At 43.5% G+C, this 19,489-nt stretch overlaps 1 protein-coding gene across 3 annotated transcripts; it reads right to left on the bottom strand.

The window, feature by feature from the left end:
- Window positions 1-1,062: 1,062 nt before the first annotated feature.
- NEMP1 (nuclear envelope integral membrane protein 1) lies at window positions 1,063-15,336 on the bottom strand. 3 transcript variants are annotated; one of them, XM_083599795.1, is made up of 9 exons: window positions 15,027-15,336; window positions 13,099-13,214; window positions 10,924-11,143; window positions 9,666-9,738; window positions 8,984-9,077; window positions 7,386-7,500; window positions 6,020-6,245; window positions 4,002-4,178; window positions 1,063-3,596 (listed from the first exon to the last, which is right to left on the bottom strand). In XM_083599795.1, the coding sequence occupies exons 1-9, from the start codon at window positions 15,130-15,132 to the stop codon at window positions 3,404-3,406; spliced, it is 1,320 nt and encodes a 439-aa protein (XP_083455921.1). In that variant the 5' UTR covers window positions 15,133-15,336; the 3' UTR covers window positions 1,063-3,403. The 3 variants fall into 3 exon arrangements, with proteins under 3 accessions (XP_083455921.1, XP_083455919.1, XP_083455920.1); XM_083599793.1 differs by having other exon boundaries at window positions 4,002-4,175; XM_083599794.1 differs by lacking the exons at window positions 13,099-13,214; window positions 15,027-15,336 and adding an exon at window positions 11,564-11,695.
- Between the last annotated feature and the right edge of the window lie 4,153 nt (window positions 15,337-19,489).

Genomic DNA, 19,489 nt, shown 5'->3' with positions numbered 1-19,489 from the left:
ATAAAGTAAGTTTGGAGGCTACCATCAGTTCTGAGAGGTCCAAGTTCTACAAGGAGGAGCCCTGTGGATGCTACTTTACATAATAGCATTATCTGTCCCTTCATGCATTTGTGGCATCAGTCTCCAGTGAACTCCCTGAAAAGGAAGCTGAAGTCAGGTAGGGCTATCCTAAGAGCTTCTACGGTTACATGCTTTTCCTCTTCTCAGTAGCGACCACCCTTCTGCGTGTGACAAGACAGAAGGGTGTGGGATAGAGCTGGCCTGCTATCTACTCCTTTTCTCCCCCCGTGTGCTTTCTGATGTGGTTACTCTATATTACCTCACTTGTATGTTTTTTTAAAGGAATCAAATTCAACAAGTAAACACTTGTGCCTGACCTTCTGTTAGAACTGCATCTTGTCTCTAAGCTGAGTTGTTTAGAAGTTCTTTGTAGTCAATCTCTTCACCATGCTCTGAAAGCAGGGAAACTAGTCTGGGGTACAGAGTTCAGTCACCCAAGTTCAGTCTTGGGCTTGTGTGTGTTTTTTATAAAAAGCAAGTTTCTCGCCCTTAAGGTTAAACATGAGCAGATTTGACTAGAGGGTTGCTATTGCTACCCTTCCTTGGACACTAGTTGTGTGGGTGCCATTACTATTCTGCAAAACCCCTACGGCCTTGCATGCCTAAGGCACATTATTCCCACCGTAACATAACTCCAGAAATTACAGCTTGACCAGTGCCTTCAGCCCTTGGCTAAAAAATAATGTGTACAAGTTAGATCCGCATAAATTGCAGGCTTGCTATATAAGGAAGCATCAACCAGGCCTTTCTGATCAAGCAATAACAGCAATCACCACCTGCAAGAAGATTCTCATGTTTGGGGGCAGGTTGTTGTTCTTCAATAAAGCTTCCAACTCACAAGCGGTTTATTGTACATAATGCTAGAGAGCAGTCCAACAAGCAAATAGCTGCTTGGAACAATCAAGAGGCAATTTTAGACAAAAAACAAAGCAGAGGTTTCTACTAAACCTTCCATAAGAAGGTGGAAAGGTTTATCTACCCCTCACACCATCACAAGTTTCATTTTCTACCAAAAAAGACTTTATTAAAAATCTTAACCTTCACTACACAACTGAGAAAGCATTAATATGGCATATCAGTACATTCACAGTCAAAAGTAACTTTTTTAAAAATACTGACCACCTCGTAGGAGAAATAAAAGAGAAACACACACTTATTTAAACCTGTCTGTAGGCAGTTTGACCACAGTTAGGAGGTATTCCCCTCCACCACTACCCCAGAAATACGTAATGGCTTATATCCCCAATTTGCATAGATCAAGTGTTTTGCTTTTGTGACAAAGTGAACTCAGCATTTTGTATTGACTGTAACACTTGGAGGAAGACATTTTACACATACTGTTTCATAGAATGTAGAGCAAAAACCCTTGTTTTAAGTTTTGAACAAGTGAACTTTGCAATATACAAGGTCAGGTGCTTCTGTCTGATCAGATCTGTTTAGCTCTCAATATGGGGAAAGCGCATCAGCAATTTACCCCCCAGCCCTGAATTTGGAACTGAAAAAACTTAAGGCAGTGGCCAAGGCCAGCCCCATGACATTTCTTCTCTCCTGCTCTTCCCCATAGAGTCTAGTACAACTTGCTCTGGTCCCATTATCATAATGCTTTCCCATTTCCTCCCTGTGTTCCACATCACTAGCTGCAGCTAGTGGAGAAAGTACAGCAAAGTACATCAGGGCATGGGATAATTTGTACCATTTTGGAGAAAGGCAGCAGGATGCAGACAGGGGGTTGTGTTTTTCAGAGGTAGTCCCATGTTTCTTATAACACTAAATTCACTCAAAATGTATACCAACAGCATGGAGTTCTCCCCATTTTCTGATCAACTATATTGTTTTTATGATCTCTGAATATGGAGAAAAGGAAGAATTCCGATCCCAAAAATCCTGCTGACCAGGTTCTGCCAAATATACTGGGCAGCATTTGCACAAGTATCAGGCTACAGAGAAGAAACAGAATAGCCAGAACACAGGACATGACAGCTATTATCACCTTTTTGTGTTTGCTCATGTTGCTCCAAGACTAGGTAAATAAGGCACATATAACTAGTCAAATTCTCTGTCATATGCTGTCAACTATTTTGAGGGAGTTATTCCTGAAAGAACTTCATGGAGCCTAATGCCACCCACTCTTGGAAGATACAATTCAACTCTCTGGAAAAACAACCATTTTGAAAACGTAGGCCTTTGCTACATTTCTCTGTAGAAACTAATTTGAAAAAGGCTCAAGAAATATGATAATAAGGACCTACACCTAAGTGAACCGGGTTGCCATTATGTCTGTAATTCTTGATTTAGGAACTATCCCTGAAGTTAAAAAGGTGGTAGAATTTGACAGGCTTAGTCGCCTATAAAATTTAACAGCTCTTTATTAGATTATGCCAAGCTGCATCTGCTAAAAGGAACAAACCCCCGAGAACCCAACTTGGCTGTCAGAATTTTTAAAGCCAGGTAGTAACGAGAGGGCCAAACAGGTGCTTGAAAGTAGCAAGGCATAAGTTAAATCCTGTTATAGTACCTGTATCGGTTCGTTGGTCTTTTCTGACACCAAACAGCAGCTTCAGAAAGCTATAGAGGCAAACTTATGTTGGGAGGAGACTAGTTCAGAACAAACAAAAACATAGAAAGCAATAGAAAGCCACCCCAAAAAATTGGTTGCATCTTGTTTGCAAGCAGACAAAATCCTGTTTGAGCTGAAACATGCATAATGTGGGTCATCTGCTGTTCATTAAAGAACTGTGCCAAGCACAGGATCAAGTTTGATAGCATAAGAAAGAGCTGCCTAACAGATGATAAGCACAGGAGCCACCAAGGGGGCAGTATCTCTACCAACCACCACAGACACCATGAAAAGTCAGACCTCGGACGACAGCATTCTGGGCTTCCAAGAAACAAAGTATGACACCAGTTAAGGTACTTACAGCAAACCCTAACTCAGCTGGACATCACACACTGGTGTGAGCCCTTCCTCTGGAGCCCCTGTCTAATCAAGGCAAAATAATTCATTACCGGCAGGTTTTAAATAGATTGTCACAACTCCACCTTGCTCCCCAGTTGCCTAGCCTCATTCACTCACAGCCCACAAGATACTGAGTCCAGGACTCTGCCCCATGTGTAGCTCACTGCACGTTCGGTTCACTGTTTAGTGTAGGCAGCAGGGCTTTAATAGAACCCCAGCCCATTTGCGCAGTCTGCCAAGCATAGACACCTTGTTCTGTATGTGCCATCCACATAGGTATACATGTGCTCACTCTAACATGAGAGCAGCAACGCTGCAACTCCTACCCCATGTCAACAAGGGGCATTACCAACCAATCTATCTGCATGAATACTAGCCGGCTTTGTTTCAGAAACTCAGATGATTCTGGGGCCAAGCGGTGTCCACGCATTCCTCTTCTTCAAAGCTGTAGTCTCGCTCTCCATCTTCCTCTTCAAAGAGCTGATCCTCCAGAAAAGAACCTCCCAGCCCATATTCCTGCTCATGGACAGAGACCTCATTGGGGACCACATGCGAAGCACCTTCTACAAAATCAGCAAATCTGGGGACAAACCAGCAGAGAGCAGTGAGAGTACTGCAGCAACCAGCAGATGTCTATTATTTAATGGCCTGCCATGAAATGCATGTAACATGGGCCAATTAAACATTTGTCAGACAAAGTCCAAACTGCAGGCATGGCCAGGGGAATGGCCCCCATGTGTGGCACGCACTCAATAAAGCAATGCACACTTGGTAGTTTTTCCTGGCGTGTGGCCCTAGCAGAGAAGCCAGCTTCAAACCTGCATCTCATTCCCCCCCGCCCTTTCCTTAACTACCCCAGATCCCACCTCCCTCCTATAGCTGAGTTTGTAACCAGGCTGTCCTTCTGAAGGCTCCCAAAGGGTATAAGGATCCCAAAGCACCATGCAGCTTTCCCCTCCCATCTTCCAATCATCTTGGACAGTACCTCTTGGGAGACTGGATGCGGGAGACTGCTTTCCAGGCAGAGAATTCTGGGCTGCTGCAGTACTCCCGCAATTCCTCCAGGGCTCTGCGTGTCTCCACCTCCCCCTGTATCCGGTACTCCTCCTCAGTCAGCAGACGTGGTGGGCTGGGCTTTTCTGGGGCTGTGGAGACCTTCCTGCTAGGATAGCAATGACATTAGTGGCAGCTGCAAGTCTGAACATCAAAGTCTGGTGCCTTCCAAGAACCCTTGAGCAGCTCAGGAAACAGTGTCTACTCTTGAGCTTCACTAGAATAGGGTGCAACTGGGAGTCTGTACCAAAAGGGCACAAGACTGTGATTTTGGGCTAGGACTAGACCTTCTTCAGAAAGATTCTATCCCACTAGTTTTACTGCATTATCTTGATGGTTCTTCCCAAGACAGTCTTGTGATGCACAACAACTAAACACAATTTGGCAGTAATCGGAGTAGGGTATTCTTTGAATTAGAGAACACCAGGTAGACATTTGAACAGACCTCAGACCTATGTGTCATTTTCTTACATCAGACCCAAAGAGAGACCTTTTACAGACTGACTGTCTTTTTAGGGCGATTCGCTCCCAGCCTCAAATTTTATGCCTTGAGCAGTCTTACGTCTCTTGTGTCTTACTGCTGTAAAGTTCAATTGAAAAGAGGTTTGCCAGGTATTGTAAATATATATGTTCTCATATGCTATGTTCATAGGCCCACCTGACAGAAGAAAAGACACAGAGAGCAGGAGGACCCAGGCATCTAAACATGATGCTAGTCTTTAGAGGGAGATAGAGCTTGCAAAAATCTCTGAAGGCACCATCTAGTGGTATGTTTCAATCCAGCAACTGAAATCCCAATTTTAATGGTTTCAACACAATATCCATTTGACCATATTTGCCACTCAACATCCAGAGCAAGCTCACCAACAATTCAACCCAGCTTCCACCATACAGGCCGCAACCCAGGCTGCATGGAGCAAAAGCATACCCATTAATTGGGGGTTAAAGCATTAGGTTAGCTATTCCCCCTCCCACAACCTGTTTCCATCAGCTACCATTTCACCTGGCTTCACCTGAGAGAGGAAAAAAGAGATAATGGGTGTGTTCAAACATCACTGTAAACCATAAGTAATGGCTTACTGTAAATATGTCTACTTCATTCCTCCCCACTAGTATGCACAGGAAACAAACCACAATCCCTGGCTTGGCATCACATCTGAACTGGAGATCATGTTTTGTTTTATTCAAACAAACCATGATGAGAAAGCAAACTTTGGAACAAAACAAATCCTTGTTTGGACATAATCCTTGTTTGGACACAGCAGTAAGCCAGGATCATGGTTTGTTTCTGCCCCACCTTACGAAGGAGGAGAGAATCAGGGAGGAGTAAAACGATGGTTTACAGTGGCACGTGAATGCTGCAATTGAGGTCTGACTGAGCTGGTTGGGATCCAGTCAATGGGTCCTCCTTTTTGAACACTGTCCCCATAGCACCTATTTCAACTGGTCATTAGAAGAAACTTTACCCAATTACATAACTTGCTATAACTTTTAACAACTGGTACGTGAATTTGCCTGCTTTCCTCTTTCCTCTCCATTCCTTTACACTAGTATATTAAAGAAACAATATAGTTTGGGAATCTAATATGCTGCACAGCAGATTGCTGCACAGTGCCCCAGAATTTTAAGTGTTTAAATGATTAACAACAATCATCCCATTCTGAGCAACTATCCTCTACAGGAGTGTCTAGACACTCCCTGTATATATATGCAAAATATTCTCCTTCTGATTATCCAGATATAAACTACAGACTTGGCCAACACTGAATGAAATATAGCAAGTGATCTTTGAATAGGCAATCCTTGTTCTCTCGTACATGTTAGAAATTTCACTGTGTTTTGAGTACATACACACAGACACAAGCACACACCTTATCTTACTAGTCTATTAATGTCTATTATTGGATTGTGCCTTCTAGGATGAGCAATGCCCTGCTTCCCACCCGTCACCTGTAGATGGCATAGGCCCACATGACTGGGTACTCCAGGTTTTTAGTGCAGAATGCAATTACGACCAGTGCGATGGCGATCTGCCGTATCTGGATGCCTGTGTAGAGGAAAAGCAAGCCAAGAACCTGCAAACCCCAAGTGAGGAGATTGATGCTGCGTTCGTTCTCCAGGGGCCCATATTTGTAGCACACTGCAAAGCTGATACACCCTACAACGAGCAAGTAACCTGCAAAGAAAGGAAAGGAAATAAAGGAAGAAACATAAAGAGATACTCCAAGAATTATTTTTAATCTGGAGCCTAAACTATCCTCATGGTGAGTGACTTAATGAATGAAGCACCACCCCAGGAAGCAAAACAATGTGCTAAATCAGCCAGAAAGAGATAGAAAACATTGACTATTCCCTAACAGCAAGAGGATTAAAACATATTTCCAACAGCAGATTCCAGAAGGCAACAAAAGCCAAGAACTCAGGTCTTTTACACAGTCTGCTCTAGGAAGACTGGACCAAAAAGCCTTAAAATGAATGGGATGCTGATCTAGAAAGGTTGCATCATACCAAGTGTAATTAAATCAATGACTCCTGTGCTCACAGTGTGTGCTTCTCACATGGGATATTAAAAGGAAAAACCTCTCAAGATCAAAACCAAGTCAGGGTTTGGTACGGTCGACAAGGACTGCATAACTAGAAGCCTGAAACAGGTCGCTTTCAAGACACATGCAATACAGTGGTACCTCGGGCTAAGTACTTAATTCGTTCCGGAGGTCCGTTCTTAACCTGAAACTGTTCTTAACCTGAAGCACCACTTTAGCTAATGCGGCCTCCCACTGCCGCCACACGATTTCTGTTCTCATCCTGAAGCAAAGTTCTTAACCCGAGGTACTATTTCTGGGTTAGCAGAGTCTGTAACCTGGAGCGTATGTAACCCGAGGTACCACTGTATCCAGTAGTATAACTGATGCCATTATTTCCTTCATAACTCCCACCCCAGTGCCTCATCCCACTAGGAGTCACCATCCAAATACCAGTTTTACTTAAGTTTCTGTTTAAGTGACTCCAAATCATACTTGAGCAGAATTTGCTGAACACTTTTTAGCTGTCATTTTGGTGTGAACAAATATCAGTGCAGCTAAATTTGCCTTAATTAGATCTCTAGGTACTCTTTACTCAAGCTAATTAGGAGCTGAGGATGAAGTGTGGAGGCAATGCATTTCCTACATTGCAGGGGGTTGGATGACCCTTGGTGCTACTTCCAATTCTAAAATTCTATGATTCTATAATTCTAGATTCACTCAAAAATATGAAGAATAGCCTAAGGCACAGGCTTTGATGAAAAAGAAAGCACAGAAAGTCAAGAAATACTCACCCAACAGATATTCCCAGTACAATTTACAGATCTCCTGCAGGTTTCTGAAGACCAGTTGAATAAGGTAAACAGAAAAAGACCAGCCTCCCACTAGCATGAGGTAGATGGGACTTTTCTAGGGCACAAAAAGAACAAGCAAGCTATTTTCGCATTCACGACAGAGCAGACAATCCAAGCTTGCCCTAAATTAGGCATACAACACTACTAGGTTGTTACCATATGCAAACTGCACAATTTAAATTCTATGGCTGGGTTCTGGCAGGCAGGCATATTTCAGCATAGGCTGGCAAGATAAAGTTAGGCCAGATTCTTTGGTTGCGACTGATGAGAAGCATTTGGCCTAGTTCTCACAACAGCGTGTGGAGTGGCAAACCTGTATGTAGACTATCCTATGCAGGTTGCTGGTGGGGGCTCACACAACACAACATGCCCTACTAGAACCCTTCTTCCCAGCACTCTACATGCAGGGAGAGGGTCTATTTATTTTTAATAGAAGAGAATTAAATCATTTGATGGATACCACTGAGACACAGGTTTACCCATTTTACCCACTTATGAGAACCAGGTCTTAGAGTACAGTGGCCAATTTCGGTGTTGAATGAGGGATTGCAGGGGGCGGGCAGCCATGGCACTCTACAGAACTGTGTATCTGCACTTGACTTGGTCCAAACGCTTTCACAAAGGACACACAAACACTTTTCACAACTCCACAATATGAAATATGAAACACAATAAGAAACAGGCAATTTCAATTCAAGCAGCTATTTAACTATCAGATGAATAGACTTGTCCAAAGACGGGCATTTTCATTTGCTGAATGCCATTTTTTTCTCACAGGGAAATATACCATTTGAACTGTGCGGTTGATGGCATGGGTTTTCCTACATTGCAAAATACCACAACTGGGATTTTTATAAGTGGTTGCACAACCACTAACATTTGAATTTGCATATGGTAAGCTGGCGGAATGTAGTCAAGCAAAAATGGAATATACCCACTAACACATACACACACACTGCCAAAAATTATTTTTTCTAGTATATATGGCAACCACAGTACTAAAGCATTTATCATATTAAGTTAGTTCATAAAACGTGCACTGCAGTGCTTCTGAGCTACTATATATCAGGCAAGAGCCATATATTGAGAAGGGTGCAATAAAAATCCCACTCTGTGATGATGTTAGCCATGTTCATCTGCCCACAGCAAGCAAATGTTTCTCTTTTCCCTATTTTCAATTATTCCCCTCTCTGGGGTCAATGATTATTACGTCTGTCAGTTCCTCATTTGCAAGGGAAAGAGCACCGCTGTACATCCTGCTTCCTCTCCTCTTGCTGCTGCCATCTCACTCATTCCTCTTGCTAACTTACAACAGTGAAAGGAGGAATATGGACAACAAAGCTGTATGGAAGACAATCCCTCTAGCCAAGACTGGGTGGTCAATGTGTCCTGCATGTTCTTTAAGCCGTGGACAGTCTGAATAAGGCATTTGAAATTAAAGCTTAAACATTTTGAAAGATGAACTCTGAACTCGTGGCTTTCTGGATGCTTGTTGCCAAAGAATCTAGTATTGTCAATAGAACAGTACTTTCACTCACCTTGGGCACCATTCTGGACATTACATAGATGACAATTAGCAATGAACTTAGCACGCCAATGCTTATTCCAGCCGAATAGAAGAAAAGTGGACTTCTGCAAAGACAATTGTTACTTCAGTTGCTGTGCAGGAATAACATCTATACTTCCACACAGGTTGTCAGGAGCAGCAAATATTCAACACACGCCACAAGAACAAGGGGAAATGGCTGGAATACACCAAGAGCCAAAAGCTTTGGCTGGCCTTTGGGTAACAAGCCGAAGTTTACAGTTGCCATGTGGAGGTGGAGATTGTTCTCTCTGTTGCTTCTGGGAAAGCCCACAAAGCCATGAGTCCAGAGAGACACTGGAGGCAGCATAGCCATGATTTAGCAGAGCAAAAGGCAACTTTCTGTGGAACAAAGAAGCAGCATGTCCTTTGCTAGCCATGGCACAGTGGAGACAGGCAGTCCTGAGTCCCGGGTCTCAAAGGCCAGACAGAGAGCCCTGGGATGGGGGAGAATATTTTGCTCCTGAGTCTGAGGTTCCCCACCCCTGCATTAGCCTTCCATTATGAAAACAAAAACCATATAAGCTACTACCATTGCTTTAGACAGGAAAGATCAATCTGGTAGCTGTTACAGGCCAAGCAGATGGCTGCAGTAGATTATGTCTGGCATTTCTGCCGCCCATTACAGTGCTCACCTGCTCATCAAGTCAGCACAGAAAAACAGCAGAAGGCCCAGAAATGTAACCACGAAGAGCTTGGGATCAAATGCTGCAAGAAAATGAAACAGTTCATCCGTTGTGTTGAACTGACCTTTGAGCTGCTAAATCTTTTGGATTAGGGTGTAAGGTAACCTCAAATGCTGTCAGACCAAGTGCCCGTTTATGATGAGGCTTCATATAGCAATACTGCCAGACACACAACACTTGTGATGACCGCTTCCTGTCTTTCATAGGCATCATCCAAAACCACCCTATACTTTTGTGCAAATCTAAATTAATTCAAAGGGCAGAGTACAAAGTTCCTGTGCAGCAACATAAGAATGCTGATCTACTGTAGGAACAAGCACACTACATCCTAATGAAGGGACAGGTTACCTGGGTTTGGGTAACCTGTCCCTTCACTAACTTACCAAGAAGAAACAACACAGCATAGCACATAACTCATTCAAGCAGTTAATACTTTTCCTTAAAATAGTAGTTCTCACCATCAACATCCCTCCCAAGTAAAAGACAAAAATGAATTGAACGAAGTTTGACTTTACTCAAACTTTGGTACTCTGAGATAATACACACACAGCAGTTCACTAATTGCAAAAGGTGCATGCATACTGAAATGGCCAAGCTCCTGTGCAATATATACAGGATCAGTGCATATGTGTCATTCACAAGTGATGGGCATTTGCACCCAAGTATAGAAGAATGAACCATTAATTGAAATTTCACACTAAGCAATAGGATCTACTTTTAAAAAACATTTGGTATATGAGTGTCATGTGTCCATTTTGCAATAGAAAATATTCTAGACACATAGGTTTTCACAAGGAATGGTAAGAGATCACTAAAACCAGAAGAATACCATATAAGTCAAGCTTACATCTCGTTAAAAAGCTAAAAAAAAGAACTTTGGGTCACTGCGACTTATTTGGCCCTCACAAAATGAATCAACTTCTCCATTAACCTGACATAGTGAAGCCTCTGACATCAGCATGAAATCCTAGTATTCATCCTACTTATGGCACATGTAGTACAAAGCATCTAGATTACATAACTCACTTGCCCAGCTAGTGTCCTGATATTCGTGCCCTCGCATCACTACTACATTTCTGTGCAACCAGAAGGCCTGCAGTTCACAGTATCAGGAAGTAAGCAGCTTAATCTAATTCATTTAGCAGTACTAGATGCACAACTAACAGCTTCCCCAGTAAGCCAGCAACTAAGGTAAAAGAGGACATACTACGAGCAACGATGATGGTGTAGTTGGAGCCTTCTTCAAGCACATCAACTTTCAAACAAGTTTTATTACTGTAGAGACCTACAGTAACATAGGTGTCATTGAGTTTCTCTTTGAAGAAGGAGCCAATGTAGTTCCACACATTGAATCCCTCCAGTTCCTTAAGCTTTTCCTCATTTTCCACCTGGATGACTCGGATCATCTTGCTGCTTTTTACTCGTATCTGCAAAAGACAGAGGTGGGAAAGGGTTAGCCACAAGGGAGATTCCAACATTAAAATACAGAAAAATCAGAATATCACCACTCAAGTGGTATCTAAATAAACAACACAAAACTTGTGTGCCATTATGAAATGCACGCTACAAAGATGAATGACAGGCTGGTTCAGAGGAAAGTACCAAGGAAGAGAAAGGGGTTTTTGGAAAGCGTGCCAACAAAGGAAGCTGGTAAGATTGGTATAATGTACAATTATTATAAAGGAAAAGTAGAAGCATTCACTTGAAGGAACAGGATCAGAAAGGGAAAAATCAGGATCAGAATGGGGGTGGGGGCGGGGGCAGGGAGAGAGAATGAGGAGACAGATGGCCAAAGTTTCAATGCTGAACTTCATTATGCAAACAACTGAGCAGCAAAACAAGTTTACAAGAGACGGTGTGAGTATTCCATTCAATCAAGGCTGAGGGCCTTTCCAGACACCGTGGCTCAAGTGGGTGGGCAGGAGCAACAGTCACCACTAAATGACTGATCCTGCTGTTTCCCAGGACACAAGCAGTTAAGCACCGGTGATAGGAACTGCAATCACTGCTGCAACAAGTATGAACCTCCATTGTTCAAAGTGATGCGAGCACTTACTTGACCTTGCCTATGACAGCACAAGTCCCTTCCGCCTGGCTATCGTGCCATCTTCAACCAATCTTTTCTATTTTCCAACTTCTCTTCTTCAGCAGCTGCATAGTCAACCCTCTCCCACAAATAAAAAAGGCAACTACCCAGCAAGGAAGAAAGATTAACAGCATAATCCTAACCTTGTCTACTCAGAAGTAAATTCTACTGAATTCAACAGAGTTAACTCCCAGCTAAGTGGGATTAGGATTGGAGCTCAAATATGCAACATTCCATTACCTGGGTATAAGAATACTACTCAGCTTATGTAATGCTGGTAAATACTGTGAAAAGAATAGAGCTGCTCCAACAGGGAAAGCACAGACATCTGCCAACCATTACTGTAGTTGGGTAAATCACAAATAGTGTATGGAGAGTTTGCATTACCCACAGAGATAAGTAACTAACTAAGGGATAGGAAATCTGTGGCCCTCTAGATGTTGATGCACTCCGTATGCCATCAACTACAGCCAGCATAGTCAATGGTCAGGGATGATGGGAGATATCATCCAACGGTATATGGAGGGCTACAGGTTCCCTATTTGTCAGCTACATCAATCTGCAGCATAACTGGGGCTCCAAGAGATGACCTTGTCTTTGACTTTCATCTCCAACCATGATAACAATCTATTTTTCTCAAAGCCTGAACCTATGAACATCATTCTATAACACAGAATGCTCTTTTGAATAAAAGTTTCTTTTAACGACTGTATAATACAACTTAAAACAGAATGAGAAGGCACAGAGAAAACATTTGACTATATTGTACAGTGGTACCTCTGGTTGCAAACGGGAACCATTCCACAGGCCCGTTTGCAACCTGAAAAGAACGCAACCCACATCTGCGCATGCGTGGGTCACAATTCGCCACTTCTGCGCATGCGAGTGACATCATTTTGTGCGTCTGCACATGCGTGAGCAGCGAAACCCCGAAGTAGCCCGTTACGGTACCTGAAAACGCTCAACCTGAAGCAAACGTAACGTGAGGTATGACTGTATACAAAACTAGCTTCACAGTAACACAGTAGAGCACTTCAACAGTAATCATGGCTCCAATTCTGAGCCTTGAGAAATGCATTACACAGCACCCCATATCGTTCATCCACCACACACTCCCAACCAGTATGCTGAGAAACAAAAGACAATGGAGGTTTTTATGAAAGCTACATGTAGCTACTTAACAGAGATTTACATAATCTAGGATTAGTTCCCTTTAATTTTGTTAGCAAGTATGCAGACAGAAAGTTCGGCTGAGGTTCGTCAACTGCCAGAAACTTAAAGGACTCCATTTCTTACCTGAATTCTGGTCCATATGTCATGCCATTTTGGGGTCACCTTGTTTGTGTAGCAAAACTGCTTAGAGGAATTCTCTTTTCGCATGCGATGATCTTCAAGAGGCAACACGCGATCAACTGAGTTCAAACAATAACCAAGGACTGCGTTAAAGACATTTGCAAGATATTTGCCTGAAATCAGAGTTGCTGCCTGAGAATTGAGAGAACTGGGTTGTTTTATACAAAATGTAGATCAGGATTAGTCTATTCAGTAAGGTGCTGGAATGATGCTCTCTAGCCTACACCAAGAAAGCACTATTTCCGAGAGCAGTATTAGAAAGAGGACCCAAAAAATTCCAAAACATCACTATTCATTTTCACACAAGTTATACTACACCAATGAACTGCAATAGGCAACTTAAAAGCAGCCACTAACACAGGGTTTGGTGCCCCAAAATCTACACGTAGTGGACAATGAGAGGGAGCCTGCACATTCATGGACATGAATGTACACACGCACCTTCTACACATACCACCATGTTTTTTTCTCCTACGTTGAATTTGAAATTTTAAGATCCTCAGGGCAAGCACCTGATTGTGTAGATTCTGCAAAGCACTATAAAAATTATGTGTGCTTGGCAAAGAGGAAATTTCAAATAATTCACAAGCATGCAAAAAGTAACTTGTGAATCCTGGGGGGGGGGGAAATACTTTTATGACTACAGCACCCAACCTGGTGTCCTCCAGAAATTTTTGACTACAGTGCCCATCATCCCTCACCAACAGCCATGCAGGTTGAGGTTGATGGAGTTGTAGTCCAACAGCATGTGGATGGCACCAGGTTAGAGAAGGCTGCTTTGCAGAATAACTAAAAAGGTTCCCGTCTCAGGAAGTTAGAAACTAAATTTCACTATGGTGTGTGTGCATGCATGAAGGAAAGTGGCAAGGATTAGCAAGGGACAAACAAGCACAATGCAGTTAAATATACTTAGATTTTAGAGCCACTGGAGATGCGGATAAAGCTATTGTTTTCAATTGTTTAAAATCATACTCTGCGCTGATTTTCTGCGCCTCCAGGAAATGGCACTGCTGGGGGGGGAAGCCTTATCAAATTCAGCTGGACCTCCTTCCAAGTTAGCAGGCACAGGACTGCGCTGTCAGTGTCAGAAGTTTAGTGAATCCTGCCTTTTACCAACAATTTTCACCTGGGCTGTTCAAATATGACATTTGCCAGTAAACAAGTGCCATCATTTACAGCTAAAGGAAACTTAATATACCCCAAAATCATAGCCAAGCATTTCTGGCATTTCCAGTTTGCTCTCTTGAGACTTGCTGGTAAATAACAGAAACGTAGTGCCTGACAACATTTATGTTTTTATAAACAGTATGTTGGAAGCCGCCCAGAGTGGCTGGGGCAATCCAGTCAGAGGAGCAGGATACAATTATTATTAGTAGTAGCAGTAGTAGTAGTATCTTACCATACATAACAATTGTTATAAAGTTGTCTCACATAGAGCTAGGTCCCTCAGTTCCAATTCTTTGGTCAATTAATTATGAACATTTTGGGAAACACCAAACTAACGCCTCTTATGTCGAAGCCCAGGAACAAATCACGTCGCCTTTCTGCCTTCACTTCCCAAACAAGACCACGGATAAATTATGCTGTCTAGTTTTGGCTGGAATTTGCAGCATTTTAACGAAACTGTACATTTCGTGTGAATTATTTTTATTAGTAGTCATGTTCTCTGGCGCCCTTCACCCGAAGATCACGGGGCGGTTCAGGCTAGAAATGCAAAACCTGCCTTGGGAAGGGAAGGCGGCTTAGCCGAGATTCTGGCGTCCCTCGAGGCAGCTCTGCGCTCCTGCGATTCCACGAGCGGGGAAGCAGCTCCGCGCCTGCAGCCGCCCGGGAGAGGGGAAGAAGGGCCCGCCCGCCTCCCGCCCGCTTACCTGAGCCGCCCGCCGGCACCACGAGGACCACGGCCCCCAGGAGGAGCAGGAGGAAGCGGCGGCCAAGCCTAGGCCGCCCCGAGGCCGCGTTCGTCCCTCCCGCCATGGCCTTCACCCGCCGCCCATCCCGAAAGGTCGCTTCCTCGCCGCGGTTCCTCTCGCAACCTATCCGAGAGCGGGGCTCGCCGCCACGCGGCCTCCCCTGCGCATGACCGAAAGGGATATTAGCCAATGGCAGGCTGCTCGAGCGCGGCCGCTGTCGGGAGCTCCAACGCTCGAGGCCGCCTTGCCTGACAGTAGCGCTGAATGACGTGCCAGCAAGCCTATCGCCGCGGCGGCCTCTGTGAGGTAACGCCTCTCGGCAAAACGGCACATTAACTCGCTGGCTCTCTGGCCAACGACAAAGTCAAATCGCCCGACCTTGAGCCCGCCCCCAGACACGTATTGGGCTGCGGACGTCCCTTGTCAGCCAATCAGAGGAACAGTTTTTAAAGCTAAGCCCCCGCCGCCGTTTTCAAGCGGCAACGTAGCAACCAAGAGGGAATGTCTGACGTAAATCGAAGCGACTTTGGCTTCGCGCGCGCGCTGCGCAGGCAGCTGTTGAACCTCGTTGCTGAGCAACCGCCTGAGTGACAGGTCGCAGTTTCAGCTCTCGCTTTAGATTTCAACTGTTAGAATTCAATATCTCCAAGTGGAGGGAAAGAAAATGACTCCACCTTGTGGGAATGTTCCGGGATGCAGGAGAGGATATATTGATTATATCCTTTCCAACTTGTATTAACAAGTTCCACAATTTATCAGAGTAACATTCCCCTTTTTAAACTTGCACAGCTGATGCATTTGCTCAGGCTCGCTAAAGCCTCTAAAATACGATTTCCTTTTGGTAATTTCCCATTTAGTCCCTCATAAAAAGATAGACATGACACAGTCTTCTATAAAAGTATAAAAAGAGTTTACTCACACATTCTGTTCACAGATGGATCCCAGAAGGCAGACTTTAAATTACAAAAGTAATATACACCTGGAAACTATCCCATAAGGAGACAGCCCCTTTGTAAACCAATAAAATCTTTAATAAAAAGTAAGTTTTATAAAACTCTGTAAAGTATAATTACCACAAGATCTAGATCAGGAACAAGAGAGGGAATAAAGATCTGCATCAGAATCTGCTGCCCCTGTGGATCCTGCCACCTGAGGTACACTCACCCAACCTGTGATTCCCAACAATGGCACAATGGCTTTCAGTTGCAGAGAACATGGCATCATGCTTATCTTCCAAGAATTTATCCAATCCTCTTTCAAAGTTGGTGACCATCACCCTATCTTTTGAGAGCGAAACTGTGCAAAGAACAGATAAAGAAGCTCACTGCGAGCCTGGTTTCTCTCAGCTGTACGCCAAGTGTGTTGCCTGTCAGCTCCCTCCTAACATGTACACGTGATGGGCAGGATTAATATGTGGAGTCCCATCAGTGGAAGCCCTGCTCAAGAATATATGCAGGTGCAAGAAGACTTGCCCCTTTTTCTTACCCCATGCCCCCTGAAATTAGGTCTAGAACAATATACCCATATATAGTGTATAAAGTACATTTGAAACACATTTTCAAATGTGTTTGTTAAGGGCTGCTGGGATTGTAATTCCATGAGGGATACTACAATGCCCAGAATTCTTTGAGGGGGGAAATGTGCTTTGAATGTGCTTTAAAGGTCCAGTATAGTGTGTATGCAACCAACAAGTAGGTGAAACTGATGCATATGTTTGTGCAGGAGCATGACTTCCCTTTATACCACAGCTTTTCAAACTTTTCATATTGGTGACAGACTTTTTAGACATGCATCATTTCATGACCCAGTAATTAGGTTTTACTGGCAAACTGGAGGTTAAACTAACCCCTTTCCAGCAGGAAAGCATTTGCATGACACACTAATGTGTTGTGACACACAGTTTGGAAAGCTCTGCTTTATACCATAGACAAACAGGGAGGGTCCATATTTTTTCCAATGGCTGGATGTCTCCAATGTAGCTCTTAATATAACAGAAACTTCTATACATGTTTTGATGGGGAAGTTAGCTCACATCACTTAGGTTTCAGTTCTCATTTGTCAGCCAAGGCTGACATTATCCATTTCAACCCCCCAAACTCAATCAATATCTCACTTCCCTGTAGCTGTAATTGCCAGAGGAAATAAAAACGAGCACACTAAACTTAGAAAAAATAAAGTTCAAAATACAACAGAACATTGTTACCTAAAAGTGTGGTTTGAGGTCATAGGCACCTGGTCTTGAGTTCTCCAGCTCTCACCACATTTCCCATGAAGGGCCGGGCACCCGCAAATTTTTGTCCTGGGGTTGTGCACACCACAAGGACTTGTGCACCTGACGTCAGCATGCTTGCAGCAAGTGCATCCAATATCAGCATGCCCTGCTGATGTCACACGTGCACGTCAGTGGGTATACTGACGTCAGACGCATGTGCGCATGTGGCGTGTGTAGCCCCAGGCACCCACTGGCCCAGGGCCAAGTTCGGGGTCATTTAACACAAATGCTTCTGCTAGCCAGAGGCTATATCCAGGATTGTTCATTTTATAGTTTGGGTACACTTTATTGTTTTTCCAGAAATATAAAGAGTGGTGGTATACTCCCTCCAGTGAAGTAAAAAATATGGATGCATGATTGAATGGGGAAATTCCAGTGTTTCCTGCAGTAGGAGGAAGGAAAACACTAAGACGAATTCTGGAAATACTTAACCTGAAAGTGGGGAGTAAAAATGGCATTATATTAAACCATTAAATGTTAATGGGCTTTGTTTCCTATTGCTTTTGTAATCATTTACAATTGTAGAAAGAAATTAATAATTTTCTGATGCAATGCATTGTCATATTGTCAGAAGCTAGGGCAATAAAAAGACAAGGTTAGGAGTGGAGCAAAACAGTAACTGTTGCAATGTAGAAATAATAGCTTCCAAGAAGCCCAGCAATCCTTTGCTGCTTTCTCTAGTGCAAAGGTGGACTACCTTCATTTTGTGGGGGACCACATTCCCCTGGTGGTGGCAATGGCAGGAGGGGGGAGTAATCTCTGTGGGGCTGCATGCCAATGATGGATAGAATCAGAGACAAAAGTGTTATGGATTGACTAATCCGGAATAAAGATTGCCCTTTTCCAATTTTCCCCATTGCTATCTCAGATTAGAATTCCTGTTCTTATGCAAGTCTACTCAGAAGTAAGCTCAAATGTGCTTCATAAGACAAGCAGCACATGGTATTGACCACACAGAATTTTTGCATGATATTGATTGAGGCTCTTACACAACTTAAGAACATGATGGGATACAATATTTGTTTGTTTGTTTGTTTGTTTGTTTGTTTGTTTAGTAAGCAGTTATCCCACTTTCATGCTGCTTATCAGTTTGCAGGCAATTATTTAAGGGACTGAGTGCAATCCTTGTTTTTGTTTAGTCGTGTCTGACTCTTCGTGACCCCCTGGACCAGAGCACGCCAGGCACTCCTGTCTTCCACTGCCTCCCGCAGTTTGGTCAAACTCATGCTGGTAGCTTCAAGAACACTGTCCCACCATCTCGTCCTCTGTCGTCCCCTTCTCCTTGTGCCCCCAATCTTTTCCAACATCAGGGTCTTTTCAAGGGAGTCTTCTCTTCTCATGAGGTGGCGAAAGTATTGGAGCCTCAGCTTCAGGATCTGTCCTTCCAGTGAGCACTCAGGGCTGATTTCATTCAGAATGGAGAGGTTTGATCTTCTTGCAGTCCATGAGACTCTCAAGAGTCTCCTCCAGCACCATAATTCAAAAGCATCAATTCTTCGGCGATCAGCCTTCTTGATGGTCCAGCTCTCACTTCTATACATCACTACTGGGAAAACCCTAGCTTTAACCATACAGACCTTGTTTCAGGACTTTTTGGCGTAGGATGTGGGTCATAAATTTAATAAATCTAACCTGAGCTAACCTACTCAGAAGTAAACCCCATTTGATTCAGTGGAACATACTGCCAAGTAATTATGCAGCTTTTCAGTGAAATCCCATGTTTATCTACTCAGTACACCCCAGTGACTTCAATGGGTCTTACTTCTCCTAGGTAATTGGCTCTAGGAGTGCAATCTCAGTCTCTTTCATTTGAAAGGGAATTATCAAGAGAACAGTTCAGAGGCATAACTAACTTATTCACTTCAGGGTGAAATCTTCTCTTTTGCTTTGTTATGTTCATTGTCCTATTTTCATACCCTGTAAGTCTCCCCAGTAGGGATAATGACTGTCAAGGCTCTGTGAGAACAGCATGTTCACACCCACACTATCTAAAATATATGTCTATGGATAACCCTTGTTCCCGTGCCAAGGTCACATCGCTATCCTACCAGTCCAGCAGTCCAGAAAGAGAGAGACCCTGGCCTCAGAGGAACAAAACAGGATGGAAGTCAGATTAAGAGAGGAAAAGAGACCTCGACCAAAAAAAAGT

Source organism: Podarcis filfolensis, assembly GCF_964270895.1.
Source record: "Podarcis filfolensis genome assembly, chromosome: 2".
NCBI classification, from domain to species: domain Eukaryota; kingdom Metazoa; phylum Chordata; class Lepidosauria; order Squamata; family Lacertidae; genus Podarcis; species Podarcis filfolensis.
The sequence above is the reverse complement of the archived record's forward strand: the minus strand, read 5'-3'. Positions and strand labels throughout refer to the sequence as shown.

Coding starts and splice junctions, on each gene's coding strand:
- NEMP1 (XM_083599795.1), bottom strand. CDS start 15,132: ATGGCGGGAGGGACGAACGCGGCCTCGGGGCGGCCTAGGCTTGGCCGC. Junction 13,215..15,026: donor GGTGCCGGCGGGCGGCTCAG/GTAAGCGGGCGG, acceptor GTTTGAACTCAG/TTGATCGCGTGTTGCCTCTT. Junction 9,739..10,923: donor CACCATCATCGTTGCTCGTA/GTATGTCCTCTT, acceptor ATTTTCTTGCAG/CATTTGATCCCAAGCTCTTC.